At 38.0% G+C, this 22,125-nt stretch overlaps 1 protein-coding gene across 1 annotated transcript in view; it reads right to left on the minus strand.

The window, feature by feature from the left end:
* Positions 1–22,125, minus strand: part of LOC126158426 (DNA polymerase nu-like) — a 247,083-nt gene that overhangs the window by 72,153 nt on the left and 152,805 nt on the right. Inside the window, exons 8-10 of the mRNA XM_049916442.1 lie at positions 16,704–16,804; positions 11,871–12,054; positions 4,730–4,884 (exon numbers count right to left, since the gene is read on the minus strand). Of these exons, the coding sequence (XP_049772399.1) occupies positions 4,730–4,884; positions 11,871–12,054; positions 16,704–16,804 (440 nt within the window). The remainder of the gene's footprint in view (positions 1–4,729; positions 4,885–11,870; positions 12,055–16,703; positions 16,805–22,125) is intronic.

Below are 22,125 nucleotides of genomic sequence, written 5' to 3' on the forward strand. Positions count from 1 at the left end.
TAAAGAGAAGTTTTATAACATCTCAGAGTGTAAATAATGCAAAAAACATGTGATTAAAGGCACCCTCTGTGTGAAATGTAACTTCTGGTTACACGAAAAATGTGCGAATGTGAATCTCAAGTTCATTAATGACGATATTAGGTGGTCAATTTGTAGCTGTGTTAGTGATGAACATGAAGACTTCCTCAACACAATAAATTCAAAAAATGAAATTACAAAGTGACTGAATAGTGACATTGAGACTCTCAGACAAGAAATTGTAATACTGAAGCAACAAAACACAAAGATATTAAATGAAAAACGTTTATGGATCCGTGAAAGTAGTGAATCAGTGAAGGAAAATGGCCAAAAACACAGTGAGTCTCAATGTGTTAAAAGTGATATGCAAACCGGAAAAAGTGATGATAATGACAAAAACCACGTAGAAAGAAATACAAAATATGTTGAACCTAGAAATAAATATGTGGATTGCAGTGACGTACAAAAACAAAGGAAGGAAGCATCAAGAACGTGACAAACAAAGCACTGGAAATGACTTCTTAATAACTGGTGATTCACTAATTAAAAATGTTTCAGTATCGAATACTAAAACTGATGTCCGTCCAGGGATAGGTATACATCAATTAAATAGACACCTCAAGAACATGCAGACAACGAAACAAAATGCATTCCTGCCAGTACATCACAATGAAAACTACAAAGGTGTATTCATCCACGTGGGGACGAACTCTCTGCGAAACAGAAGTGAAGAAGAGATGGTAAACGAAGCAAGAAATCTAATCGAGATGGCAAAAAACATGTACCCAGCATCAAAGTTAATTATTAGTAGTATCCTGCACAGAATATCAGTAAGTGATAAATACAAAGACAGGATAAACAATCGCATTGAATCTATTAGGAAACTTCTTGTTGTTATTTACATTTGCACAAATATGTATTGCATCCATCCTGGATTATTATAATGTAGTTAATAACATTTGTCATGTTGAATTTTATGTTATTATTATTGTTCTTATTATTATATAAACACTGACGACACCAATTGCATGTAAATATGCTCAATGGTGGAATAAAACATTTGCATTTGCATCAGAGAGCAGTGCAACAGACTTGGTGCAGTTTTCGTGAATTCGAATAAATTTGTTAGTGATACATGTCTAGGACAAGATGGACTGCATCTGAACAGGCTAGGATCAGCAACATTCAGCAATATATGTAAGATAATACTTAGTAATGGAAACTAGTATGCAAAGATGGGGATGTAAAAATCAATAACGAAGTTGAAACAAAAATACACAAACAGCGTTTCAAACCAGATGCCATTAGGAATATGCAAAAAAGTTACAATATGTTTGTAATGCACTTGAACATAAATGGGTTAAGTTCCAATTACATAAATAGCAGAGAAACAAAACTTAACGACTTGCAAATAATTTTGTCAGAAATTCCAAATATCAAGATTGTGTGCTTGAATGAACTCTGGCTTACAAAGGATAGTATCAAAATCTTAAATAACTTCAATAATTTTTATGTTGCCAGCAGCTTTTGTAGAAGTAATTTAACTCGAGGAGGACCGTGCATACTAGTGGAAAGATCAATGGAATATAAAGAAAGACTAGATTTCGATTCCCTTAATGAAGAATGTATATTTGAAATTTGCTGCTTAGAGTTGAGGCAAAATATTGTAATTTTATCTGGGTACAGAATTCCGGGCGCAGAAATAATGAAACATTTTTTGTCGAAATTACAGTGTCTATTGCAAAAACTTCAAAAAGAAGAAGAAGAAGAAAAAAAAAAAAGAGTCATAATAACTGCTGATTTCAACATAGACCTAGCTAGTGAAGCCAATAACTCGATAAAATTCATTGATATGATTCAAACATCGGGTTTCAGTGAAAATTTCACTGATTTCACTCGAGTAAACAAACTGTCTGCAACATGTATAAATAATATTTTAACCAATTACAATTATAATGAGGCAAATAAGTTTTGTTTAGATTTAGGACTTTCTGATCATTGTGCTCTGTTTACGGAGTTATCAGAAACAACAGAACCTTGCCCTTGATAGTGTGAATCACTCCTTGCTACTCTGTAAACTGGAAAAGTATGGAATTACAGGCATGGTATTAGAATGGTTTAAATCCTATCTAACCAACTGAAGACAAAGAGTGGTTATAACATCAGAGAGAGGAACTTATACTTCAAAATGGAAAACTATTTCACAAGGAGTACCTCAAGGTTCTGTCTTAGGTCTCATTCTGTTTTTGTTTTACATAAATGATCTGCCACTTAATATTGAGTGTCATTCAGTTTTATTTGCAGATGACACATCTTTAATCATTGAAAGTAACATTACAGATCTAATTCCACAAACTGTATTAAATACTTCAGAATACTTAGATACCTGGTTTGATTTGAACGGGTTAAAATTAAACATGGAAAAAGCTCAGTTAATGCAATTTAAAACAAAACAAGCAAAATTAAATGATATTCAGGTCAGTCACAAAAACCAGGATTTGCAGGAAATGAAATTCCTTGGACTGCAACTAGATAAAAATCAATCATGGGGGTCACACATACAGTACCTTGCAAAAAAATTAAATAGCCTAGCATATGCAATGAGAATATTGTACAATGCTACCAGTATGGGCATAAGAAAAGTAATATATCACAGCTACTTTGAGTCAGTAATAAGGTATGGAATTGTATTTTGGGGTACCTCAAACCATATCTGTCTAATACTAAAATTTCAGAAACCATCATTAGAAATATGCACAATGTAGGGTGAAGAAAATCATGTTGCCCATTCCTAAAAAATCTGAGTATACTAAGTGTTCCCTCACTATACATATATGAGATGATTATCTTTGTACACAGTAACCTGATTTGTTTGTAGCAAATCATTTTCAACATGATTACAACACCAGAAATCAAAATAATTTTATGCTGCCCACCCACTGTTTTAAATTTTATGCTCAAACTCCACATTATATGGGTATGAAAATTTATAATAAAATGAAAGGAAGAGCATAGCTCATTATAAATTTAGAAACACTAAAAAAATCCTTTCTCAAAGAAACTAGTGCAGAAATGTTACTATTCAGTAGAAGAATTAATAAATGACAACCTGAAAATTTGAGCAGGAGAGAGCAAGTACTTACGACTGTTAATCTTAAAAGTTTGTTATTTTGATGAAAAATTATTAATTGCTTAATTAAGTGATTATTCAGTACTGTGTATTATATTACTTGTATTATAAGGAAAACTGTAAACCAGTTTTTGTGTTTTGACGAGTCTCCTGTACTTTTAAGTCAATGGCTTGAAATTGTATGTTATGAGACAATAAACTTCCACTTCCCACGGGTAACCCAGCATTTTATCCCCTCCTACTTTGTTACCGCTCCCTCCCTCCACTCCATGTCTTCACCTTACCCCACCACCTATCCCATCAGATTGCTGCTGATGTCACAGTCCCAGTTGGGTTCCAATGCCCTGAGGCAGCAGCAATGTGTATGTGAGTTGAACTTGTGTGAATGTGTTTGTGTTTTCCATTTTGGAAGGAGGTCTGTGTCTGAAAGCTTAATATTTTAGCTGTATCTTTTATTGTGTCAATCTGTAACTCAGTGCCTTTCTATGTAATTAGTAGAAAACCGTCCTTTCTACACTGTTCTTATTTCACCCAGGACTTTCCATTGTTTGAAAAATGAAGACTATGTAGAGACATGTAAGGTGAATTTTTTTTTTCATAAATTAATGAGCACAATGCTTTCTTTATTTCATCGACAAAATTTTGCAAGAAAACTGTTCCCTTTCTACTGCCACCACACCATCTAGACCTAAATCCTATAGAACTGGTCTGGACCTCGCACAGAAAATAATCCATAGTCATCAAGCATATCAGTTTTTAACCTGAAAAAATAACAGTTGATGCATTTACTAAACAAATTTAGTGTGACATCTAGCACGGTGCAAGTCTTTCAATGTAATGCTACTTCAGCAATCTGCTCACCAATTTTGCTACTCTTACATTCAAGCAGCTTTTCAGTTGGCCTCACAACGTTGAGCGGACCTCCTTTCAGACACTTCTGCAGTGAGAAAAATTTAAAGTGATCACCAGGAACCAATCCTCGGATCTCAACTACTACACAATTCGGTCAGTTTTCTTTGCTGCAGTTAACATTGGCTTTTACTGTTGTGGTATTAGAAGCCTAGAAAGGCCATGTAGCACAGCAAACGAGTGTGTGATGACTACTGAAGGACAGATACCAGTACTTTAAAAGATAAGAAAACATAATAAAATCAGTCGGCCTGGATTTGAACAAAGAATCGACATTTTCAACTGCAACTGAAACAGTAGATGATAAATCAACAAGACAGCTGTGAAAAATAGTGACATCACTGGGGAAGGTAGTTTTACAGAAATTGCCAGCAAGGCACCATGTGCGTCACTGGTGAGATATATTGTATTTCCTATTTCTGTTCTTCTTTTAAACAGGCACTTCATTTAGAGGTGTGTGACAGTGCAACACTTGTCAGAATATTGGAATGTACCCTTTTAGTATCTCCTTCCCCAGCTTCTCAGTATAAACATGGCAGTGCTCCACTGCCACCACATTCAGGTAACCAACTGGCTTTGTCAGGTAGAAACAAATATGGGCTATCAATATTCTTCTTATCTTTACAGATCACAGGCTAATTAATGACATTATAGGGAAAACATTATTTCAACCTAAAAAGGTGTTGAATATACTGGAGGCTTCAGAATGGTTAATATTTAGAAACTCTGCAAGTTTTGCTGGACCAGCACCATACATAACAGCATACACTATTCTTTTTGTTTTCTCACGGTCTTCTGTTTCTATTTCACCCTGGGTTTTGCCTAACCTGTAGAACAAAGGAACTCCATTAGTGATGTAAGCACAAATATATATGAATAATAATGCATACATACACTCACACTAGGAAAACTGCAACACACAGAAAGAATGGCCTGAATGAAACCATACTCATATGATGCCTGCAATGATGAACCAGCAATAACTGCTTAAGATTACTGAACAATTATGTACATCTAGTGCATAAGCACTCTCTCCTGAATTACCAGTAAAGCCAGTATTAGGCTGAACTCATGCAATGATGAACTATGAAATGAAGTAGGAATGTGAAAAAAATGTCAGTAGGGCTTGTCGATGTCAGAGGACATGATATTAGCATCTGAGTGAGTTTGATCAGGGCAGAATGATTGGTCTGCAGGAAATGACATACCATGACATTCTGGTTGGTACAGGGTAAGTTGCTATGACAGTGATGTGTGGATGGAGTTCATGTATAGCAGAGGACCTTATCCAGTGATTAAAAGATATCAGACTGCACACTGTGATGACAAGACATGAGTATCTTGCACATCTGACTGTAACAGATTGTGCAGCTTCATTGAGAGTCTCATCTTGATGTTTACGCACTGAAATATTTGTTACAGTGCCTTCACCAATTGCTGGACACAGTCTGCTGCTCATTGGACTGGTAGTATGCATGCCATTGCAGTGACTTTCATTGTTCAGAAACCATAAATGTTTTAGACTGCATCTGTCATACCAATATCATCATCAGCATACTGGGTGGGAACTTTCAGTGATTTCAGACAAGTCTCATTCCATACTATCCTATAGTGTCCTATAGTGTTGGTGACTTACAAACGTAGGAAGAGATAATTGGATTAATGTTCAAAATAACCAGTAGTATAATTTAGGCAACTATTTAGAGAAAATAAAATTGTACCACTTTCCTATGCATACATGTAAATATTATAAATGAAAATTTGAAAAGTAAGGATCCTGATTCTCCAGTAATGAACCTATACACAGCTACTGCACAAGACATACAAAGGATGGACTTTTTCAGCAGAAGACTGCATGATGCATCACCAATCCACATAAAAGTAATAATGAACAAAGATAAATTCAAATCATTACACTACCTCGTTGAACACTGTTTGTGTTGGGTAAGGTAGTATCTAAAAACTAACATTTCACTACCCTTTGAAGCTACATTTGTAAAAGTCTTCAATAATATAATATTATGTAATGTTATACAGGATGAGTCAGGAGGAAAGTTACAGGCTTTGATGGGTGATACTACTGGTGATTCTGAACAAAAACTTCTAATAAACATATGCCCTTTTCTTAACCATCTCTGGGTAAACCAATGAAAACAGCTAGGAATGGAAAAAGTGCAAGTGACAGTAAATTAAGCTACTGTTATGTTATGGTTTGTTTTATTATGTACATTTCCTCATAGAAGATGTTCAAACAGTCCACTGTCAACTTCAATACATGTTGCTGCTCTTGTAGACAGGTGTACTGTTGCCAATCAGAGCTCAGTTTTGCATTCCTTTACCTGGGCACAAGCATGTAAAATACGAGTGAGAAGTTCTTCTCTTTTGTCGACTCTGTGCTTGTAGACGTCACTCTTCAGGCACCCCCACAATCAGTAATCCAATGGGGTAGGCTTGGATGACCTCAGTGGCCAAGCAATGACTCCACAGTGACTGATCCAACAACCAGGATATGTTGTGTTGAGATACTGTGTCACTGGCTGTATGGAAAGTGTAGGAGCTCCGTCATGCTGAAAGTACATACAAGCTCATGTTGCCAAACGGATATCCTCCACATATTCTCGTAAGACATTTTGAAGAAACAGAAGATATTGTGTCACAGTAAGACGGTTTTCTAACACAACTGGACCGATGAGTTGGTCATCAATAATACCGCACCACACACTGACTGAGAAACATCATTGAAAATTGGTTTCCACAGCAGCGTGCACATTTTCATTTGGCCATACTTGAGAGTTGCACGTGTTGTTGATTCCGTTGTGGGTAAATGTTGACTCATCAGTGAACAGAATATGTGGAATTAATCAATCAATGGCAACGATCCATTGACAGAATTCTTGCTGGGTGCAGCATATCCTTCATGCAGATGTTGTACTCTCTGCCAATGAAAGGCATACAAACCTTGCTCATGATCTGTGTGTATCACTTGTGTTTGTGGAATACCAAGTTGCAGCAATTCTTCTAGAGCTAGCAGTAGGGTTGTGTTCTGTTACTTGAATGTAGATTAAAACTGAAGAAACTGCAAAAAGGTGGGAATTTAAGGAGATGGGACCTGGATAAACTGAAAGAACCAGAGGTTGTAGAGAGTTTCAGGGAGAGCATAAGGGAACAATTGACAGGAATGGGGGAAAGAAATACAGTAGAAGAAGAATGGGTAGCTCTGAGGGATGAAGTAGTGAAGGCAGCAGAGGATCAAGTAGGTAAAAAGGCGAGGGCTAATAGAAATCCTTGGGTAACAGAAGAAATATTGAATTCAATTGATGAAAGGAGAAAATATAAAAATGCAGTAAATGAAGCAGGCAAAAAGGAATACAAACGTCTCAAAAATGAGATTGACAGGAAGTGCAAAATGGCTAAGCAGGGATGGCTAGAGGACAAATGTAAGGATGTAGAGGCTTATCTCACTAGGGGTAAGATAGATACTGCCTACAGGAAAATTAAAGAGACCTTTGGAGAGAAGAGAACCACTTGTATGAATATCAAGAGCTCAGATGGCAACCCAGTTCTAAGCAAAGAAGGGAAGGCAGAAAGGTGGAAGGAGTATATAGAGGGTTTATACAAGGGCGATGTACTTGAGGACAATATTATGGAAATGGAAGAGGATGTAGATGAAGACGAAATGGGAGATAAGATACTGCGTGAAGAGTTTGACAGAGCACTGAAAGACCTGAGTCGAAACAAGGCCCCGGGAGTAGACAACATTCCATTTGAACTACTGATGGCCTCGGGAGAGCCAGTCATGACAAAACTCTACCATCTGGTGAGCACGATGTATGAGACAGGCGAAATACCCTCAGACTTCAAGAAGAATATAATAATTCCAATCCCAAAGAAAGCAGGTGTTGACAGATGTGAAAATTACCGAACTATCAGTTTAATAAGTCACAGCTGCAAAATACTAACACGAATTCTTTACAGACGAATGGAAAAACTGGTAGAAGCCGACCTCGGGGAAGATCAGTTTGGATTCCGTAGAAATGTTGGAACACGTGAGGCAATACTGACCTTACGACTTATCTTAGAAGAAAGATTAAGAAAAGGCAAACCTACGTTTCTAGCATTTGTAGACTTAGAGAAAGCTTTTGACAATGTTAACTGGAATACTCTCTTTCAAATTCTGAAGGTGGCAGGGGTAAAATACAGGGAGCGAAAGGCTATTTACAGTTTGTACAGAAACCAGATGGCAGTTATAAGAGTCGAGGGGCATGAAAGGGAAGCAGTGGTTGGGAAAGGAGTAAGACAGGGTTGTAGCCTCTCCCCGATGTTATTCAATCTGTATATTGAGCAAGCAGTAAAGGAAACAAAAGAAAAATTCGGCGTAGGTATTAAAATTCATGGAGGAGAAGTAAAAACTTTGAGGTTCGCCGATGACATTGTAATTCTGTCAGAGACAGCAAAGGACTTGGAAGAGCAATTAAACGGAATGGACAGTGTCTTGAAAGGAGGATATAAGATGAACATCAACAAAAGTAAAACGAGGATAATGGAATGTAGTCAAATTAAGTCGGGTGATGCTGAGGGAATTAGATTAGGAAATGAGACACTTAAGGTAGTAAAGGAGTTTTGCTATTTAGGGAGTAAAATAACCGATGATGGTTGAAGCAGAGAGGATATAAAATGTAGACTGGCAATGGCAAGGAAAGCGTTTCTCAAGAAGAGGAATTTGTTAACATCGAGCATAGATTTAAGTGTCAGGAAGTCCTTTCTGAAAGTATTTGTATGGAGTGTAGCCATGTATGGAAGTGAAACATGGACGATAACTAGTTTGGACAAGAAGAGAATAGAAGCTTTCGAAATGTGGTGCTACAGAAGAATGCTGAAGATAAGGTGGGTAGATCACGTAACTAATGAGGAGGTATTGAATAGGATTGGGGAGAAGAGAAGTTTGTGGCACAACTTGACTAGAAGAAGGGACCGGTTGGTAGGACATGTTTTGAGGCATCAGGGGATCACAAATTTAGCATTGGAGGGCAGTGTGGAGGGTAAAAATCGTAGAGGGAGACCAAGAGATGAATACACTAAGCAGATTCAGAAGGATGTAGGTTGCAGTAGATACTGGGAGATGAAGAAGCTTGCACAGGATAGAGTAGCATGGAGAGCTGCATCAAACCAGTCTCAGGACTGAAGACCACAACAACAACTTGAAGAATGTTCTCAACTTCCTTAAGAGTTTGTTGTACGGGACATTCAGAGACAACAATTATGCTGGGAAGCATACCACACGCACACAATCCCTGAAACACCCTGTTAATCACCCTGCTGTCTGGCACTCTGTGATTTGGAAATCGTTGTTAGTATTCTCACACAGCACCTCTGGAATTCCCATTGGGCAAACCATAGACAAAACACCATTTCAGCATACTCTGCATGTGTGAAGATCCGTGGCATTTTCACTACACAAAACTGTATTCGTTGTTCATAACAACTCTGTAGTACTGTGCACTATGACAAGCACTGAGGGACTGAGATTTGAGGTGAACAACTACACATATGCAAGTGAACTGTGTACTGACATGGTTAGTAAGGATGATGTTTCCCATTCCTAGTTGTTTTCATTGGTTTACCCGGAAACGGTTAAGAAAAGCACATATGTTTATTAGGAGGTTTTTTGTTCAGAATCACCACTAGTATCACCCCTCAAAGCTTGTACCTTTCTTCCTGACTCACCCTGTATGTAGGTGAAAAATAATTGTGTTCCATTGTAAGGATACTTCATAGTACATACTTAAGGAGTGTATGAACATCTATTATACACAATACAAAACTAGATTACCAGACCATTAAATAAATAAATACTATGGTTACTAGAATCAGGTAGTGTGAATTGATGAGCAGCTTAGTGGATAAATGCTTAGCACAATAGGTACAACTGGATACAATACAAAATCTGAACTTCTTCATATTGTTTGTTTACTTTTTTCTTTAATCTTTGCCTTCCTTGGTCAGAATCACCTGTGTGAAGTGTTTGGGTAAAATACATGTAGTTCTACTTTTGTCAACATTTGTGAACAAATAATGTAGTGACACAAGGATAACTTGTCATTTTTAAATATTTATGGATCCTCCCCCCAATAATACTGTGTATGAATATTCTGAGGGAAAGACCCCCTACTCACAGTAGTAACCCCTTCTTAAAAAATTTCTCTATGGAAACTACAAGCTATGGAGTATTCCTCCCATCATGAACTGTCATACTGGATATGTAACTATCCATTGCTTGATAAACTATTTTTCTAAACTTGAGATATAGTTCTCTACAAGCTCATGTCCAGAGCTCAAGGTTTGGAGCTCTTCCTTGAGATATGACACTACTACCTCTGTGTTTATTTTACTGAACATGTATGTTTTTTTTGTTTTTGCAGTTGCACTTTGTACTTCTGTAACAATTACTGCTACAATTTTCTCATGGTTATTCATACCTGTTTTCATGTGGACAGACTCAAAGAGGTCAGATCTACTACTTGCCATTAGATATAAAGTACTTCTATCATGAGTGTGCTTCCCAACTAACTGTTCACAGAATTCAAGAAAGGTGTTTATTACTGTTTTATGGAATCTCTTGTATCATTTGTCTCCATTACATTTTCAGCACACTCAAAATTATATTTTCTACTGTCGTGTTTTCTAAACCATTTGTTTGTTTCCCTGTCTTTTAAAAATTTCCAATACGCAGCTCTCCATTGCTTTCTGAGGATTCCTATGTTTTTGAACGGTTTCATGTTAAACAACCCACTGCCAGAAGAGAAAACTAAATGTAAATATTGATTGTAAATAATTGTTTTGTGACAGACAGAATACTTAGCTCATAGAACAGGTCAGTACATAGAAAATAAATATCATTACAAGGAATATGAATGGAAACCTGCATGTAGCTCCTCACCATTACTGAAACCCTGTGTTGGAAGTCATGCCTTCATTTGTGGAAACAAAGTGAAAATTGCTTAGAGTGTGGTCTGTATTGTATGGTGGATGACCAAAATGCTCCTTCGGAAACCGCGTTCCTCGCTGACATCACAAATGTCAAAGATGCTGCCTTGTGCTGTTTTTTGTGGTCTTCTGAAAACAGTTTCAGTATCCATCTGGCACAAAACTTGTGATGGCCTTGACCTTGCATCACAACACCAGACAACATAGTTCATGAAATTTGAGGAAACTGTAATGAGAGCTCCAAAATTCTGAAGTGCCACTTCTTGTGAATCTTTTCACTGATTTTCTCAACCATTTTAGAATTGAGAATAGTCAGCCAGCCACTTTGCACATACTCATGAACATTAGTGTGGCCATTGTTAAACATGATGCACAAAATCATAAATTTCAGTTGGTCTCAGCTTTTTGATGAATGAACATCTTAATCACTGATCACACTTCACAACTCATAGAATTTTCTATTGCAGCATAAATTTTAAATATTCACAGTGAACAAAGCAGAAGAAACACCCACCATGAATGATCACAACCCAATGCATAATGATTCCATAGATGGTCCAAATGCAAGACAGGGATGCTAGTGCCATCTCTCACTGCACATCAGTGAAACGTAAGTCACAGTACTTTCTGAACAGTACTTATAATAAATTAGCCGGACCCCATGAAATTATGACTGGGAGAATATCAGCATAACAAATGACAGATACATTTGGATGGTTTTCTTTCTGATGCAGTGTTTGGCACTGAATCACATTCTGGAGAGCAAAGTTAATATATCTTCCATCTATCAAAAAAATTTAATCCAAAGTCATACACAAATAATTTTTACCATATTCTAGACATTGAAGTGAAAACATCATCAGGTTTCTGTAGTATCTCTTTTAACAGGGGATCCTTGGATAAATGGGCCAGCATACGTAACTCTATATGTTGAAAATCAGCAGATAACAATGTGTACCCATCTCTGGTATGATATGGTGATCGCAATAGCAAAATTTTGTCTCTTCTATGCACTGAAAAAATAAATAATACATAAATAATTATAAAATGTAATATACAAGAATGTGTGTTATCAGGATCCCTAAAATTTAATGACACACAAACAATTCAAAGGAATGTAAATAGTTTACATGTTAACAATGATGGTAGGAAAGACTGGGAACCAACATAAAAAAAGCTAAAAACTTGGCAAGAAAAAAAGGAAAGAGAAAATAATGGTAGAACAAGTGACAAGAAATAATATGTAAATAATAAAATAAAATTTATAAATACTCACAGAATTTTAATCACATGATGTGGTTAGAAGTTCATGAAGATTTTTATCAAATTAAATATACTTGCAACAATGTCAAGGCAGAGTTAAAGTGAATGCTTCATATAAAACACTTTGCTCCTGTCAGGATGCAATATGAAATGTGAGACTGCTTTCTGTGTAGAGAATGTGAACAGTGGAGTGGGTCATTTGTGGTTTAGAAAAGGGTCATGTGAATTTAACACAAGACATCACAGTTAGTTGGTCTAAACATATAAGTTCACAATCAAACAATGGTAACTCCAGATTGGAATATCAACATTTTTATAAGGAAAAGTTAGATAGCTACTCAGCATAAAAATGACTCACTGAGTTGAAGACAGGCAAAACAAGACAGTTACACATTTAGCTTTTGGCCAAAGCCTTCTTCAATAATGAAATGCAAACACACACACACACATTCATTCACAAGAGCAAGCACACAGCATCCACACAACTGCCAACAATGGCAGCTCAGACTGGAAGAATGCAACTGTAACATAGAATGGAAGCAGGACTCTGGAGTGGTCAGGAAAGGGAAAAGGATAACAGGGTATGGGTAAGGGGAGAGAAGAGCACTGTGTCTGATGGAGTGTAGATGGACTAGACTGCCAACAAGCACAGCAGCACGAGACTTTGGGACTGGGAGGTGAGGAGGGGAGGGCAGGAGAAACAGGGAGTGAAAAAGGTGAGGAGCGGGGAAGAGGAAAGATGGGCAGGTGCATTGGCAGAAAGCATCAGACAGAGTCAGGGGACAAGAATAGGGAAGACATGATAGGACAGAGGGGGTGGAAACTGTTGAATGGAGGGAGTGGGGACAATAGGTTTACCATAGGTTCAGGCTGGGATAATTTTGGGAGTGGAGAATGTATTGTAAGGATAACTGCCATCTGTGAAGTTCAGAAAAGTTGGTGGTGAAGGGGAGGATCCAAATGACTCAGGTAGTGAAGCAGCCATTGAAATCAAGCACGCTAGGTTTAGCTGCATGTTGTACTATGGGTTGGTCTACTTTGCTCTTGGCCACAGCATGACGGTGTCTATTCATCCTGGTAGACATTTGTTTTGCAGTCATACCAGTATAAAAAGTTGTGCAATGACTAAAGCAGAGCTCGTGGCTGCTTTCACAGGTTGCCCAGCCTCTGATTGGGTAGGAGAAGCCTGTGACAGGTGGAATAGGAAGTGCTGAGTTGGCAGATTGGGCAGATCTCACACCTGAGTCCTCCACAGGCATTTGATCCCTGAGGCAACGGTTTAGCATTGGGAGTGACATAGGGATGGACTAGGATGTTGTGGAGGTTTGGCTGGAGACAGAACAGCACTTTAGGATGGGTGGGAAGGATCTTGGGTAGGAAGTGCCTCTTTCTGGGCATGATGATAGGTAATCTAAGCTCTGACGAAGGATGTGGTTCAATTATTCCAGCCTGCGGTGGTAATGGGTGATGAATGGCACACTCCTTTGTAGATGGTTCTTGAGGGTAGTGGGAGGATTAGGTATGTGAGGGGAAATGGCATTGGTGAGGGTTGAGAATAATGAATTATTTAGGAATAAAGGAGACAACTCACTGAAAGGCAGAAGCACTGTGTCATTGAGAGGTACACAAACAAAAGGTACGGAGCTTTTGTTTACTAGCTTTTGGAATTAAATTCCTTTCTCAAGCTCGCAGGAGAAACATGCACACAAACATACACATTCAGTAGGTCACTCACATGCACATGCTTTTCCCCCTACATTGTGCTCAGTCAAGTTGACCTTTCCATACATTATTATACACAGAAGGGGTTTATCATTTTGGGAGGCTATAAAGGTCTCCTCTAGATGGTCCATAAACAGGTTGGCATAGGAGGGTGCCAGGACATTGCCCATGGCTGTGCTGTGAATTTGTTTGTATATCTTCAAGGAGAAGTAGTTGTGAGCTGAGGTAAAGTGTGTGAGGAATGAGGTAGTGGGCTTGGAGTCTGAAGGAAACTGGGAAAGGTAGTGTTCAATAGTGGTAAGATCATGGGCAGGAGAGATGTTGGGAGGGGACGGTTCAGCAGTTACGAGTAGGGATCCAGGAAGTAAAGAGGTGGGGATGGTGAACAGGCATTGAAGGACATGTTTGGTATCTTTGATGTGGGAGGCTAGATTATGGGGAATTGGTTGGAGATTTTGGGGTGCAATAACCAGCTACAATGGGGCATACAGGATTGTTACATTTGTGACATTTGGAGAGCATGTGGAAAGTGGATGTGCAGGGTGTCATAGGGATGAGGAGGGAAATGCATTCAGGGAAGAGTGTCTGGAATGGGCTTAAGGCTTTAAGCAGGTGTTGGAGGTTATGCTGGACTTCTGGGATTGGATTACTCTGGCAGAGTTTATGGTGGAGGAGTCAGATAACTGGCAGAGGCCTTCCATCAAATAGTCACTGCAATTCCTAACAATAGTTGTGGAACATTTTTGTGCAGCTAGGATGATTAGATACTTATGAAGTTGTGTAAGATTGTTCTTTCTTCTGCTGAAAGGATGATGTTCTCAGGAAGGGACATGGGGAGGGATGGTAAGGCCAAGTTGGAGGCAAAGAATTCCCAAAAGGTGACCAAGTGGTGGTTAGGTGGAAGGGGGGCGAGGATCATGGTTGGATGATGGTAGGGAGTGGGAGAGGCAGGGTTCAATGTTGAAATGAGTTTGGCTTTGGTCAGAGGGACTGGTGGCAAAGAAGTGTTTCCATTGCAGGAATCAGGAGAAGGAGAGTAGGTCTTCGACAAGTTCAACATGGTTAAATTTGGGAGTAGGGGTAAAGGAAGAGAACTGAAACTTCTGTGGTACTGAGGGTTTTATGAGTGATAAGGTTTGAGCTATTTATTGGATTCTGTGTAAAAAGATGCCACATTATGAATACTCAGACTAACATGTATTTAGAGGAACTAGGAGACTTAAGGAGTGGAATAAAACTATTGCTGAAAGTATAAGATATAAGGTTACTCTTCTAGTACAAAGATTCAAATTTCTATCGAAGAAAGTGTTCTGATAAGATGAGATACTGTATGAATAAAATGGAATGCAGTTTTTGTGATGAGAAGTCAAGTTCTAAAAGACATTGTTGGCACTTATAGTACAATTAATTTAATTTCTAATTAATTTAATGGATCTGTGGAATTAGGTGGGCCAACCAGGAACCAATTTTTTTGCCCTATACTGTTGAACTCAGAATTAATGAAGTTAACATGCAAAATTTCTTATTATTTGTTCACTCAGTACGTATTATAGTGTGTACCAGACAGCTCAATAGCAACTGATAACAGAAGGTGACTATAGGCAGCATAAATTGTACTTATACCTTTGATGGATTCTCAGATAATAATTTATGAAAAAATAAGATTACTAACATTTTCAGACAATGTATGACATTTTAGTTCCAGTTTGTCAAACATAGATTAAAGGCAACTTCACTGTTGATTTATGTATTGGACTGTTCATATATAAGAACATTCACTTAAGAGCTCTGCATTATTTACATGAACATATTTTATGTAAACATAACACAACATGAATATTATTTCATGTGAATGTGATCTATTTACAAAGGGGGGGAATCAGATTTAATTACCTTGTGATGGGATATTATTTAAGTTTTGTATGCCGGATAACAAAGAAAACATTTACCACAGCTTATGATATTATCATATTTACAAGGTTTTCCTAATTCACATGACTCAATCATAAGTACAGCAAGAGGAGCGATGTAAGATGTATACAGTGTCTACCAAGATTTTATTATAAATACTTCCTAAACATTTCAGTGGGTATAGCTGTAAGAAAGACATAGTGCAGCACAAGATATAGTGCAGCACACTGGTATATCCCTAAACATAGGAATACGTGATATTTCTTACATCCATATGGCTCAGAGGCACATTGGTGATGTTAAAGGCACATAGTCATTTATGTAAATGTGGTAATAATTATTTTTTTCTGAATATCATTTGCCAAGGAAGGAAAAACCAGACCAAATGATGCTGGTAGCAGATATTCTCCGTGGACCATATGCTGGGGTGTGAAGTATAAATGCAGTTACAAAGGTATCCACTTACACCTGTTCTGGTTGTTTTCTGGATATCAATTATCTGATATGATAGAAGGTTCTTTGTTGTTACCATGATTAAAATTTAATAGATTGTACACACACTAGATACTTTTTACAGTTAGAAGAAGATAAAAAGCATATCATTTCTATACCATTAGCAAACCTATGTAAGAGAATATTATCATTGTGTACTGTACTATCAAATGTCATTCGAATAGCTGTGTAAAACTATCAGATACTGTAATCCACAGAGAACATAATATTTAAAATGAATATATAAGTAATACTTTTGTAAATACAACATTACCTTCATATGGCAGAATTTTTAAAGCCACAGGTTGTTTTGGTATTGCTTGCAGGTTTGGATTACTTGAAGTTATACGCCCTGTAGCAGCACAATGCTGCCCCCTGAAAAAGTAACGCATATGTAAATCATCATGGTATTTAAGGAAGTACAAAACTTGTACAATACATTTTACATTGAATGGCAACTGTAAAACATTATCAAAAAATCAGATTCTATTTATGAACAGAAAAGTTTCACTGAAAGTGATTCGTGATCAAAGATATTTAACTCAGACTGTCTATCTAAGAAAGCAAAATTTCTAATATATACACAGGAGACACACTATAATCTCTTCTGGAAAAGTTGACACAAAATTTCAAACATACCTTGATCTGAATTTCTGCATCTTTAACTGATGAAAAGAATACTTAACATTGTTTGAGCATACAATAATTTTTTGTTTCTTGTGATACATTGTATTATTTAAGAGGAAAACAGGGAATGATATGTATTGTCCATTGATTCCAACTCATGCACAATATGCAAGTATGTACTCACTGTGTGATTTACAAGCAATATGTTGTGGCACATGTAGGTTTCAGAAAGTTAGAGACATTGTCTTTATTGGATCTCATTGATTGTTCAATTGATTGATTGACTGATTTTATTTCATGTTCCATAGGTCCAACTGTGTTGGGTTCACAAGCATATACAGACATTTGAGTACATAATTAAATGAAAATTTATACTGTAATTTCTCTGAGTAGCAACACAGAAAAAAGAAGACACAAATTTTTTATAATCATTAAAACACTACAGAAAAACATATACAGGGCACAAACGGATACAGAGCTCAAGTTAAATAACATTCTTAGAGGCATTATATTATCTTGTATTATATAATATTAAAATCTTACAATCTATTTATTTAGAAATTCATCTAGACTGTAAAAAGCATTTTCTAGCAGAAATATTTTTAATGCTTTCTCAAACTTATTATTGTTATGAATCTCTGTCTTTATTTCAGGAGGAAGATCACTGAAGAGTTTTGTTCCATTGTAGTGAACACCCTTTTGCACCAAGCTCAGATTTCTATGCTTGCTGTGCACGTCATTCTACCTCCATGTGTTATGCTCATGATAATATTTATAGACAAAACACACGAGAGAAAAAATATATTGGCATGTAGTTGTGTATATTTTAAATTTTTGAAAGCTATTTCTACAGGAGTCTCTGGTCAAATATGAACCAGGACATGTTGATAACTAGTTTGTCAAAGGTGTCTTTTAAAAAGACACTATGGTAGGGGTGACAGATTTTGAAAATAAATGTGGGTATTTTAAATTACACTTCAAAGATGTTGAAAACTAACCATCCTGAAGATCCAGTTTCAGATATTTTTGAATGAGCAACACTTGATAAATGTGAACAAACTCTATGTCTCTTCTCATTCATAAAGAGTGTGTTATTATGAACAGTGGACCATTTGATGAAAATGTTTGCCATAGGTTCAAGTTCTTTGTTTCTTGTTTATGGACATGCATGATAACATTGTCGTTCAGTTTCCATGTCATCATGGTGTTATTCAGGGAAAGTTATTAATCTTGTAAGGGTAGAGAAAGAACATTCTGCTGCACATGCAGAAATAGGAATTGTAAAAGCAATCTTCATCAATTTCATCACCTGAGGAATCAATTAACCAATATGCATGTTTGAGTAAAAGAAGCATATTAAGTCTTCTGTACTTTCAATGAAATAATTTTTATACTTACATCTAACATCATATTTGTGGGCAAAGCTTATCTTTCTGGGTCAAAGTCATCTTTATAACATTCTGTTACATTCCTGCATGCAATCTTTAGCGCTGAGACAAAGAAATGTTTCTATTTCTCTGAACTGAGTCATAGTAGCTTTGGAAAATCGATCCTCAAAACACTGAATCATAATATCAAAAACCTCAGAATAATCGTGGGGCTGACAAAAGCAAGTTATGCTGACCATCATCAAGTTATCGAGAAATCTTTTGAATGGTTGGAAATTACGGATCTTCAACATCAACTTTGTTGGTCAGTTCCAAGTAGCAATAGCCTCATATTTCATCAAAACTATCATCTGAGACACCATTAATATTGTCAATGGCTTTTTGGAGCTGTAGAGAGTAATTCTGTAGAAAAGTATTCAGAATTTCAGCTGCCTCTAAAATTTTAATAATTAGTGTAGTGACAAAGGTAAGTTTGAAAGAATACAGAAAATTTAAAAAACCTGTAGATTTAGCAGTGACTTCAGATTTTTTGCACTCAAGTTCCTTGAAGTGGTAGTCACATACAATAAATTTCCATTTGTATCCCCCACAACATCAACCAATACTGTTAGTACTGTATCAGCATTGTTCTATATTTTGTATCTTTTAGGTATTCCCAAGATCCTTGTCTCAGCCAATGGACGACAATTCACATCTGCCAATTTTCTTCAGTTTTGTGTCGATAAGGGCAAAGGCAGTCTGGTCATAGCAGCCACAGGCAGTGGTCATGTGTGTGAGATGTGCTTGTATAAATGGGTGCAGGTTTTCTACTTCAGAAGAAGTAGAAAGCTTAATGTTTGTTTGTCCCAATGTATGACACCTAGACTAAACAAAAGGACCATAGACTTATGAAAATCAATTGTGCATGCTGGTCCACACCCTCAGACTCACAATCAAGCAACATTTAGTTAAAAAAGGCGTATCTGGTCACATGTGTGGGAACAATACTAGATGGGTCTACTGGGGCTATAGAATATAGCCAAAGAAGGGAAGCATAAATGGTCACTGGAGTGTTTGAACCCTGGGAAAATGTAACAGGAAAGCTGTAGAACCTGAAATGTGAGACAATAGAAGATAGGTGCCTGTTATTCTATGAATGCCTACTTACAAAGATTCAAGCACTACTATTAAGTTGCCGGCTGCTGTGGCCCAGCGGTTCTAGGCGCTTCAGTCTGGAACCGTGCTGCTGCAACGGTGGCAGGTTCGAATCCTACCTTGGACACGGATGTGTGATGTCATTAGGTTAGTTAGGTTTAAGTAGTTCTAAGACTAGGGGACTGATGACCTCAGATGTTAAGTCCTATAGTGCTTAGAGCCATTTGAACTATTAAGTTGACTTTTAGCAATATACTACCTCTTTCAATGCATCATTCCCACAGAGGCCATGAAGACAAAATTAAACTAATTAGCATGCAGACAGGAGCAGTGAAAAAGTAATTTCTTTTGTTCTCCATATGCAAGCAGAATGTAAACAAACCCTAATACGAGGTGTAACTTGAAAGACTCATTAACCGGATGAGAGTTAAATGTAGCAGACTGCAAGCGCCTCTGGCACAGCCTTGTAGACACTAATGCTGGTGAATATCAGCACGCTACAAGAGTGCACTGGAACTGTAGCTGGAGACCAGAGGGCATGTTCACTAAGAGCAGATACACAGTAACATGATAACAATGATGTAATGGATAATCCAGTGGGCACTATTAGTCAATGGTAGGTAATAAATAGCTTATGTCCTGAACAGGCAGCATGGCAGAATATGATGAATAATGTTACAGGGAGACACTGTAAACAAGGTTACTGATATGCTGTATGATAAGCAAGTACACCAGCTCATAGTAAATTCTGAAAGAAAATTACTGGTGATAATAGCTTCTCCATATGATAGTTGTTTCAAAAAGGTATTAAGAACAAAAGGTAGGAAAGTGCTGGAATTTGTAAAATTAAGATTATAAATAATAATGATCACATTTTAACAACCAAGATGTCATTGGATACATGTTGGTAAAAGCTGCCAATTCAGCTACTCAGAATTGTAATACAATATCCCAGACTGATACAATAGTGCAAAGTATTATAATTACATGATTAATTAGTTTGTAGCAAAATAGTAGCAAGAAAACTATTTAAAGTGCTCACAACTGTTACAAATGCATAAACTGCAAACACAGCTAAGTTCAGTTTTTCAGGACAGCCACAAGTCACACTCAGGAAGTGTTATCGACTATTTTTGCTCTATAATATTACAAGAACTCCATCAGAATCTCTGAAATTTACTCTGTGAAATATACAACAGAGTGGGACAATATGGACTCTTACATCGACATTAATGGACATATTCCATTTACAGTAAGGTAACTTCCATTTAAAGTACAGTAATTTGCTGATTACATTCCTAGCACCAAAGATTAAATAGGATGTATTGTTATAACCTTTAATCACCAATAATTGCAGGGATATTCAAACACACTCACTTAGAAACAATATCTTGTTACATGATAACAACTCAGTATCTCTTATTCGACCGCCGTGCTGTGACATGCGGCCGGCGCCGTTCGTAGCTAGGTGGTGCTCCCGCGCTCAGCCGAGTTGCAGAGCGCCTCTATCGCCGTTTGCGCGTACTGTCGTGGTGACACTGTTAAATGTCGTGGCACTGTCACAACACTTTTCCCCCCTTGAAAAAAAAAAAAAAAAACAAAAAACAAAAAACACTCACTTCCTTGGAGACATGGACAGTGCGGAGACATCCATGGCCTCTTGTGAGGCCCCGAGAAGATCCCGCGGAGAGACACGAGAGTATGGTCGAAAATGTCCAGGACGGAAGCCCGTGCGTGGAACGTGCCTCCTGGACGAGATGATGGGTGAAAACTCCGGAGCAGCATCCATAGGTGTCGTGGACCTGGGGGTGTGCTCCAGCGAGATGGGTCCCGGAGAAGGCGGCGTCGCGACTGGGGCCAGTTCCGGCGTACTTGGAAGCGGTAGCGACGTCAGCTGCATCAACACGTACGGTAGATCGGCAGCAGCGACAGGACTGGCTTCTCGGGCTGGTGGAGGCGAAGGAAGGGGCAGTGGCACCGGCGTGGCCACCACTCGTGGGCGCATTTGGTCGTAATGGCGAACAACCATGCCGTCGTCCGTACGTATTTCACAAATCCGGCGGCCGTGAAGAGCCTTGACCACCCTTGGAATCCATTTAGGGCGAGATCCATACCCTCGTGCCCACACATCGGCGCCCACCGAGTATTTTCCCGCACTAGGTGACACAGCACAAGGCCTGACAGGGTGAAGCAGGTGCAGTAGAGTGCGCGGTTGGCGGCCATGCAAGAGTTCAGCAGGGCTGCGATCACCCAGAGGCGTGAAGCGATAAGAACTCAGAAATTGCAGCAGAGCGTCATCTGTGGAAAAATCACTAAGGAATTTTTTCATCTGGCTTTTGAAAGTGCGGACAAGGCACTCGACCTCCCCGTTCGATTGTGGATGGAAGGGCGGTGCTGTAACATGATGAATCCCTTGTCCAGTACAAAAATCACGGAAGGCCTGCGAAAAGAACTGAGGGGCCATTGTCCGTGACGATTGTGGATGGAAGACCTTCTACCACAAAGATTTTGGACAAAGCCAGCGTCGTCACCGCAGTGGTGGGCGAC

Source organism: Schistocerca cancellata, chromosome 2, assembly GCF_023864275.1.
Source record: "Schistocerca cancellata isolate TAMUIC-IGC-003103 chromosome 2, iqSchCanc2.1, whole genome shotgun sequence".
In the NCBI taxonomy this organism is placed as follows: Eukaryota; Metazoa; Arthropoda; class Insecta; order Orthoptera; family Acrididae; genus Schistocerca; species Schistocerca cancellata.